The sequence below is a fragment of the Triticum aestivum genome, chromosome 4B, assembly GCF_018294505.1.
Source record: "Triticum aestivum cultivar Chinese Spring chromosome 4B, IWGSC CS RefSeq v2.1, whole genome shotgun sequence".
NCBI classification, from domain to species: Eukaryota; Viridiplantae; Streptophyta; class Magnoliopsida; order Poales; family Poaceae; genus Triticum; species Triticum aestivum.
This window is the reverse complement of record NC_057804.1, coordinates 73795841-73805759: the sequence shown is the minus strand read 5'-3', so window position 1 is coordinate 73805759 and position 9919 is coordinate 73795841. Positions and strand designations below refer to the sequence as shown.

Here is a 9919-nt window from a genome sequence, read left to right as displayed (position 1 = left end):
TTATAAGTATCTTTTGTACTGGAATTTTCTATCTACTCCCCCGTTCGGAATTACTTGTCGCTCTATGTAGAACTTGGTTGGCCCCTCCCCCTATACCCAATCCTGGCTCTGCCCCTGTACCTATCAATGAAACAATGCGCACTCTAGCATATTCTAGTAAATAAGAATATCCCAGCTCGCATTGCAGAACACGCTGTCAAGTTTGTTCATAGGGTTTAGCTTCTCATTTGACCATGTGAATCACCGGTTCTGAATCTGTATCTCCCGAAGTCACACAGATGGAGAGTGTGCCGGAAGCGGTTGGTACACAACGGTTGGCATTATTTCTGTTTCTATCTATAGCTAGATAAATTTGGTTGAAATCCCCATTCACTAGCCATTTGGTGTTAGACAGCGGCTTGTGTGCAATCAGCTCACTGAAGAATTCACCTTTCCCTTCATTAGCCGTAGGGCCATAAACAGAAGTGAGGTGAAAGGAACACTTGCCACCTTGCAAAGCAATTGTGAGAGAAAGATCATAGACGCCCACTTCAGCGTCCGAAACCTGGAGCAAGTCCCCGTTCCAGATGATGGTTAGAGAAACTCCAATGGGGCAACCCATTTCGTCCCCGCCGCCCGTTTGGATCGGCACGGACACAAAAGTCGGCCCAACGCGCCGACCAAAACGGATGCGCGTCCGCCCAATTTTTAGCCGGATTTGCATTGGCGCAGGCACGAGATGGACGCACGCGCGCCTACTCCTCTCCTCGGGTCCGCCGGTCGGTGGCAGCCACCACCATTTAATCCCATTTCCCCCCAAAACCCTCCCGCTTGCGCGCGCTCCCGCCCCACGCCCGCCATGGATGACAACCTCGACCTCGCCGCCGCCGCCGGCCTCACCTCCCTCGCCTCGTCCAGCAAAGGCAAGCCTCACGCCCCCCGAAAGGCCGCCGCGCCGAAGCCGAAGAAGGTGCTAACGCCCGAATAGCGGGCAAAGGAGTCGGCCAAGAGGAAGGACCGGAGGCACACGGCGGACACGGGGGATGAAGCCATCGTGGTGGCCGCCGTCGCTGCCGCCGCGCAGCAGCAAGTTACCAACACCCGCATCGCGGCAGCAATAAGGGAGGTGCTCTACATGATGGGGTTAAACCCTAGCCAGCACGGCCTCGTCAATGCCGCCGTGGCCGCCGCGGTCAGCACCGGCTCATCCGCCTTCCCTCGGACGGTGATGCCCGACTCGCCTCGCAGCATCATCCAAAGTTTTGGCGAATCGTTTGAAGTCAATTTTGCCAGTGCTGGTGTTAGAGTGTCAGAGTGCTTTTGTTCCCGGAAGGTTGATCACAGACAACACCTTGATTGCTTATGAATGCCTACACACAATCCGACACCAACGAGTGAAGAAGCCCTTCTTTGCCCTGAAGATAGACACGATGCAGGCTTATGATTGCATGGAGTGGAGCTATCTCCATGACTGTTTAACTAAGTTGGGTTTTGCTTCTTCCTGGATCGAGGCGGTGATGCGATGTGTTACTAATGTCCGTTATGCTGCCAAAGTCAATGGAGAATTAAAAGAAACGATGGTACCATCTTGTGGCCTTAGGCAAGGAGACCCAATCAGCCCATATCTCTTTCTCTTATGCATGGAAGGTTTATCAAGTATGCTATTTCAAAAGGAGGCTAGTGGCAAGCTACATGGGATTCGAAATGGCCGTCATGGTCCGTCTATCTCACACCTCCTGTTCGTAGATGATAGCATCTTCTTTGCTAAGAGTGATTTTAAGAGTGTGGCATCTTTGGTGCCTTCAGCTTACATTGTTCGGGTTCGGGGCAAGCAATTAACAAGGACAAGTCATCGGTGTTCTTTGGTAAGCACTGTCCTGTTAGTGTCAAAAATCGTGTGAAGTCTCAACTGGATATTTTCAACGAGATGTTTCATGATTCTTATCTGGGTATGCCTACAGATGTTGGAAGATCTCCCACAAGCACTTTCAAATTTCTTCCGGATAGGGCGTGGCAGAATATCCATGGCTGGTCAGATCAGCCGTTGTCAAGAGCAGGAACTAAAACTTTACTTAAGTCCAAGACTCGGGCTATTCCCACTTTCATTTCGATTTGTTTCTATTTGCCGGTTGCTACTTGCGAGAAGTTCCGACAGATTGTGTCGACCAGTGGTGGGGGCGTGAGGATGGTAAAAAGAAAATGCATTGGCGTTCTTGGGATTGGCCATCGGCCCCTAAATCCCTTGGAGGAATGGGTTTCAAGGATTTGACACTGTTCAATTAGGCGATGTTGGGAAAACAAGGCTGGGGACTGCTGACTGATCCTGGGTCGCTATGTGCGCAAGTTTTGAAAGGAAGGTATTTCCTGTTCGGTGATTTTTGGAATGCCGTTTCTCCTTGCCCAGCCTCGGGAACTTGGCGTGCCATTTTGCATGGCCGAGACCTGTTGAAGAAGGGTGTCCAATTGGGTATTGGGGATGGAAAAAGTATCCATATTCTCAAGGATAATTGGATTCCCTCTACCCCTCCAACCTTACTTCGGCCCTTATCTCCTATCCTAGAGTCTGCCAAGGTTCATTGCTTGATCAATGAGGATATTGGGTGTTTGAATGTGGATATTGTGAGATCTTTCTTCATAGAGGAGGTAGACAATGATATTGTCCAAATTCCAATAAACTTGGCGGGCGGACCGGACTTTGTGCGCTGGCCTTTCACTAGATTTGGTGAATACACTGTCCGTTCTGCTTATAACATGGCTAGGACGAGCCATTTCTTGTCTGACCGGAGTGGCAATGGTGGGGGGCAGCACTCCAGTTGGTCTTTGGAGGAAAAGTTATGGAAGAAGCTTTGGAATATCAAGGCTCCAAACAAGATGAAAGTGATGCTCTAGCGGTTTGCTCATGATTGCCTACCCTTGGGGAGCAACTTCTCCGCTGCCAGGTGCCAACGAGGACTGACTGTTCCTTGTGCGCCCGATCGGAAGGCATTGAGCATGCTTTGCTTTTTTGTGGACATGCCCGTGCTATCTGGGAGGAGATCAAGGATGGGTTTGGGATCAAGCTGTATCGCTCTTCCTTTACATCTCCAAAGCAATGGTTGTTCAACTTCCTATCCTATGGATCTGATCGAGATGTCTCTATCCTGACTGTCACTCTGCGGCACATCTGGGAGGCTCGGAATTCTACTTGTAATGAACTTGTTGCTCCTCTCCCGAAGCATACGGCTGCGAGGGCGCGTGCTTATATTGATATGATCTTGCAGCATCTTTTCAAAACTCATCCTACTGCTAGACGTGAGATCCCTGCTTCTAGCTCTCATTGCTCTCCGCCAACGCATGGTACTTTGCTGTTGTCTTCAGATGCAGCTGTTTCGCTGGACCGGGGCTCTTCGGCAATAGGCGTGGTGATTCAGGACCATACCGTCCGGTGTGTTGCTGCTGCTTATTCAGAACCCTTGCCGGGTGTTTCATCCCCGGAAGTGGCAGAGGCGATGGCTCTTCGTAGTGTGGTTACTTTGGCTCGCCAAGAGAACTATATGCATGTGATCTTCCAATCCGATTGCCTCTCGGTGGTGCAAAGGTTGCATTCTTCTGCACAAGAACGCTCAATTGTGGGTTCTATAATCGCTGATATCAAGATGGCGTGTGGGGCTTTGTCTTCTGTGACTTTCAAGCATGTTCATCGGCAATGTAATGTTTTAGCTAGATCTAGTCTGAACTCTATGAGTCTTTGTATTTTCCATTCTGCTCCAGATTGTATCCGGGAGACTCTGTGTAACTTAATTAGTTGCTTAATCAATAAAGGCCGATGTTCTCTCAAAAAAAGTCCTCGTTCTGGATGATGGTTATCCCTTTCCCGGGTGCCAGTGGCCGGGCGTTGTGCAAAACCTTTCATTCTTTGCCTCCAATGTCCGACGATGGCAGTCTTGACGAGCAGAAAAAAAGAAGAAGCAAAGATTATAAACAGTTAAAACTCGATTTAGTGAAAGCAATTAAACACAACGAGATATCAATAGTCCAATCATTGACAAACGAGACTTAGTAGGAGGCACGACCAAATTCAAGAAAGATGTGACAGTTTCCCCTTGCAAGATCGTGCATGACATGGTACTCTTGCCAGTTGCGCAAATGTATAATGTTTATGATTTCGCCATGGCGTGCACGCTTACACAACTATATATAGAACCATAGAATGTACTTCCTCCGTTCTTAAATATAAGTCTTTTTAGAGATTTCTATATAGACTAGATACGGATGTATATGGACGTATAATAGAGTGTAGATTCACTTATTTTGTTTCGTATATAGTTCATTGAACTCTCTAAACATATTTATATTTAGAAATGGAGGGAGCAATTATTAGGCATTCAAATTTGGAACCTTTAGGATGCCCTCCGAGCCCTACTTAGTTCAACTAAATGAACTAGTTTTTCAAAACTGAGGGCCGGATGGTACCTAAAGTTCCAAAGTTGCATGCTTAGTAATTATCCACTTCAACTGCTATTTTGACGTAGGAGTATATCCACTTTAACAATACGCCTGTGACTGCCTGTCACTGCCACGCAGCAATGTCAATGGATCAGGTGACTGGCAAGATGTGTCTGTTTATCGTTTTTAATTTCCACACGCTGGACACGCGTGATAGCGCCATGCCCTTGCTTGTTCAACTCGCACCGACGCACGTACCCAGGCGAGCAGCTATATATGTGCCGCTAATAGTACTTGCTGGATGCACACTGCTTGAACGAAGCACCATATATAAAAACATCTCAGATAGCTAGAGGGAGAGTGATGAAGGTAGCAACAATGGCGGCCCAGGCTCAGCAATTGACCGTTCCCACCGAGGCGGAGCTTCTGCAGGGGCAGGCCGACCTTTGGCGCCACAGCCTCTACTACATGACCTCCATGGCATTCCAGTGCGCCGTCAAGCTCGGCGTCCCGACCACCATCCACAGCCTGGGTGGCGCGGCATCGCTGCCTGATCTGGTCACCGCACTGTCCCTTCCACCCGCCAAACTGCCTTACCTCCGTCGCATCATGCGGCTGCTGGCCACGTCCGGCGTCTTCGCCGCCGACAACGCCGCCGACGTGGTCACCTACTACCGCCTGACCCCCCTGTCCTGGCTCCTCCTTGACGGCGTCGCCGTAGATGGCCACCCAAGCCAAACCTCCATTGTGCTTGCCGCAACCTCGAGGCACTGCCTTGAGGCTGCCATGGGGCTCTCCGACTGGTTCCAGAAGGACGTCGTGGCGTCGCCGTTCGAGGATCTCCATGGTGTGACCCTCTTCGACGAGAGCATGGCGAAACATGACCCTGAGGTCGACGCCGTGTTCAACGAAGCCCTGGCGTCCCATGATAATTCCGGGTTCCTCACGGTCTTGCGGGAGTGCGGCGCCCTCTTCCAGGGGCTGGAGTCCCTGACCGACTGCTGTGGCGGCGACGGCACGACCGCAAGGGCCATCGTGGAGGCCTTTCCGCAAATCAAGTGCACCGTGCTCGACCTTCCGCGGGTGATCGACAATGTCCCTGCCGACGGTGTCGTTAACTACCTGGCCGGTGACATGTTCAAGTCCGTCCCACCTGCTCAGGCTGTGTTGATCAAGGTACAACATATAGCCAACAGATGCGAAATTCCTCTCTTGTCCATTTTATATTTCACTTTGTTACTAAAGTTGTACGAAAATTTCCCTACATATATAGCTTGTGCTGCACCACTGGAGTGATGAGGACTGCATGAAGATCCTTGCTCAATGCAAGAAGGCCATCCCTTCGCGGGAAGAGGGAGGGAAAGTGATTGTGATCGACATAGTTGTAGACTCTTCTTCGGGACCAACGCACGAAGCAGAGCTCCTGATGGATGTAGCCATGATGGTGATGACCAATGGCCGGCAGCGAGATGAAACTGACTGGAGCGAGATATTCACCAAGGCAGGATTCAGTGACTACAAACTTGTGAAGAAACTGGGAGCTCGAGGTGTCTTTGAGGTCTACCCGTGAGACAGGCCCAAAAATACGTATTATAATTTGTGGTTTGGTTCAGAAGATGTGCTCTATGGGGACTGTCTTACTTTGTCAGGTACGTTTCAAGGAGGATACAAGGTACGAGCGAGCATATGGAGTGCTATGCATATGGGTGTCATGCATTCTTGGTAACTTTCCGATCGGTAAAATTTTCATTCGATTAAGTACGAAAGCACTCGGTATGCTTTTCCGTGTATCATGTACACGGTTACTACAACCAGAATGTGATGTTTGTTGATGTCGATACCATGTAATACTCAATTGTTGCATGTAAACTATCACTTATGATGTCTAATATGTCAAGTTTGTGTTGAATACATGTATATATTGGAGTAATCCAAATGTATTTGGATAGGAGTTGGGTCGTTTTCCCACACCATATCCCGAGTTGTAATCAGCAAGTTGGTCTTTGTGATGCGTTTTCGTGTACGCATATTCTTGTCTTGGTGCCAGCATGAGCGCCAAACCAAATGCTAGCACACATATTATAAACATATATGGCGATTCAACAACCATGATCTGTTTAGTATTGGTGTGAGGATTTAATGGCTGTGACATGTGTACAGTTATGAAGACCTGACGACCATGACCGTTTATGAACTTATGAAATCTAATAATGACTGATATATTTAGGTACAACTATAAATATCAAATGGTTGTTATAAACGATTATGAAGGTCCACCAAATCAATGGTTGGATGTCATGGTGGGACTCGGCTAGCCAATTATTTCGACCACTAGCAAGTTGTGCTCCATTTTCCTATTTTGTGCGTGTTAGTGCGAGTTGCGTTGTAAGCTGCTCCATCGGCCCTTGTATCCTTTTCTTATTTGTTTGCTTTGTTGGTTCTATGTGATGCCTGGCCGGTTGATGGCTTTGTTAATTCAAAGTCGGGCTCTTCTTGAGCCTTTGTTCTAAAAAATATTATTTCGACCACCCCCCCAGTGCAAACATTGTGATATCTTTTTCTTCATGGTGGGTGTGCATGTAGTGGTTGGCCAGGATAGTTGGGCATTGTTCTTCTTCATTCCCTTTTCAAGTGGTGATGTGTGTGCTTGTACTGCCATTGTAACTTATTGTATCATGATGTTTACTTTGTCAGGTAAGTTTGTGGGTTAATACAAGGTACATGCGAGCATATGAAGTGTTATGTATAATGTGGAGCGCTATGCATTCTTGGTTTCTTTCCGGTCGGTAAAACTTCCACCGGGGGAAATACTAAAGCACACGGTGTGCTTTACATTGTATATCATGTTCACGTTTACTGCAACCTGAATATAATATTTGTCGATATGGATATCATGTATTCCATCCATTCCTTTATATAAGGTGTATTTGTTTTTTTTAATGCAAACGAATGCATGTTTGACCGAGTTTTAGAAAAATATACCAGTATCGACAATATGAAATGTGTATCATTTGATCCATTATGAAAAGTAGTTTCATATTTTATTATTAGGTATTGCAGGTGTTGTTATTGTATTCTATAATCTTGGCCAAACATTCAAATGGTTGACTTGCACGAAAACCAATACACGTTATATCCTTGGACGGAGGGAGTGATACCCAATTGTCTCATGAAAACTATCACCTATGATGTCTAATATGTTGATTTTGTGCTGAATACATGTATATGTTGGAGTAATCCAAAGGTGTTTCGATAGGAGTTGGGTCGTTTTCCCACACCAGGTTGTAATTAGCAAGTTGGTCTGTGTGATGCGTTTTTCGGTCCTAGTGCCGCTATGAGAGCCAAACCAAATATGCTAGAACACATAAACATATAACGATTCAACAACTATAATCTGTTTAGTATTGGGAGTACATAGCAAAAAAAACTACCACATTACGGGCTAGGGTTACAAAAAAACTACCACTTAACTACCACAAAATTGGTTGGTTGTTCCAAAAAAAACTAGTGACTGAATGGTTATTGTTTTAATCCGGATTATGGCATGGAGGGTACGGGCTAGGGTTACAAAAAAACTATCACTTTTCTTAATTTTTCAAAAAATTACCACATAATTGGTTGGTTGTTCAAAAAAACCAAATGACTGAATGGTTATTGTCTTAATCCGGATTATGACATGGAGGGCCCACTTGTCAGCTCCATGTGGCAAAAAAGTCAACACCATTATGTAAACAATTAGTTGACCGTTATGACCAGGTGGGGCCCACATGTCATCTTCTTCTCCTCCTCCATTTTCTTCCGTATCCCATCGAGCAGCCCCACCCCACCCCTACCGCCTGAGCACCGCGCCCGCGAGCAGCCCCACCCCCACCCCAGTAGCCATTGCATGCTGCTGCTGCCCGCCACTGTTGTGTGCTTCTGCTGCTGCCCGCCGCCACCATTGCTGCTGTGTGTAGCTGCTGTCCACCATCGGTACATGTTGTTGCTCGTCGTAGCCACGTCGTACTGCTATCCGCTGCCTCCTGCTACTTGCCGCTGCTGTTGCATGCTGCTTGCAACTGCTCTTCGCCGCTGCGTGCTCCTCGGACCACCGCGCCTAGGAGCTTGCGCGGCCATACTGGCCACGCCCAGGAGCTCATGTCGTCGCGCCCAGCAGCTGGAGCAGCCGCTGACCATGCCTAGGAGCTGCGGCCACCATGCCTAGGAGCTCAAGACGCTACTATAGAAGGTCGGCCGACAACGGCAGAACAACGGGAGCAGCAGCCCCGCCACGTGCAGCAGCCTGCACACCCTTGAGCTCCGACGCCAGAGCAAGGCCGACCGATGCAAGCATGTCTCTTCGTCTTCTCTGGCGAGCTCGTCGGTGACGGGACCTGATTGGTTTTTATATTTTATGGAAATGACCCGATTGCTTTTAAAAAAATTATAGGGACCTGATTGCTTTTAATTTTTTGTAGGGACCTAATTGCCTTCTAAAAATATGTGGGGACCACTTGTCATAACCTTTCAATGGTCAAACTAACATTCAAATCTAACAGTCAACCTGACGGGTGGGCCAGACATGTCATAATCTTGCTTAAAAACGGTTCAGGCACTTGGTTTTTTTGGAACAACCAACCAATTTTGTGGTAGTCTTTTGTAACCCTAGCCGTAATGTGGTAGTTTTTTGCTATAAACTCTTAGTATTGGCATGATGATTTAATGGCTGCGACATGTGTACAATTATGAAGATCTGACGACCATGACTGTGTATGTACTTATGAAATCTAATTATGACTATGATATAGTAGTTAGGTGCAACAATAAATATCAAATCATTGTTATACATTGATTATAAAGGTTCACCAAATCAATAGCTGGATGTCATAGTGGGGTTCGGCTAACCAATCATTTTGACCACTCCGGCAATGCAAACATTGTGATGTCTTTTGTCATTGGCATGTTGTTCCAATTCTTTCGTGGTGGGTGTGCTTGTGGTTTTCGTTCTTCTTCATTATCTTTTCAAGTGGTGATGTGTGTGCTTGTACTGCCACTGTAACTTCTATTGTATCATGATTTTTTTCATTTAACTGAAATGGTTCAGACAAACTAATGCCCGCCATAGTTCACCTAAAAAATATTGGATGTTATTCTTTCTTTAAGAATTTCTAGTAAACCTATGTCACCTTATGAATGGTTACTAAGATTTAACGACACAATATGTTTATGTACATTTTTGAATATATAGTTGTCAGTTGTGATCCATTGATTGCAAAAGGGTCAACCAAATCAATTGCTTGATGTTCTACCTTTTTGAGTAATATAAGGTGATCTCTCTTTAATTTGTTGTATTGTGCTTTTAGTAAATGCTATCAAAGATGTAATTGGTCATGATATGTTTGGATATATTTATGAAGATCTCGTGGTTGTGATCTATTTAGGTATGTTATGAAGATCTACTAGTTATGATGTTTTTTGGAACAATATGCATATCAAACAATTATATCTAACATAAAGGTAGAGAGTGGGCAGTGTA

The 9919-nt window shown here is 46.5% G+C and overlaps 1 protein-coding gene across 1 annotated transcript; it reads left to right on the top strand.

Annotated features, from left to right (window-relative positions):
• The first annotated feature begins 4715 nt into the window (after nucleotides 1-4715).
• Nucleotides 4716-6315, top strand: LOC123091102 (flavonoid O-methyltransferase-like protein Os11g0303600). Its single transcript, XM_044512501.1, has 2 exons — nucleotides 4716-5580; nucleotides 5678-6315. Exons 1-2 carry the CDS (start codon nucleotides 4768-4770, stop codon nucleotides 5972-5974), a joined length of 1110 nt encoding a protein of 369 aa, XP_044368436.1. The 5' UTR covers nucleotides 4716-4767; the 3' UTR covers nucleotides 5975-6315.
• Nucleotides 6316-9919: the final 3604 nt, after the last annotated feature.

Coding starts and splice junctions, on each gene's coding strand:
- LOC123091102 (XM_044512501.1), top strand. CDS start 4,768: ATGAAGGTAGCAACAATGGCGGCCCAGGCTCAGCAATTGACCGTTCCC. Junction 5,581..5,677: donor CTCAGGCTGTGTTGATCAAG/GTACAACATATA, acceptor CTACATATATAG/CTTGTGCTGCACCACTGGAG.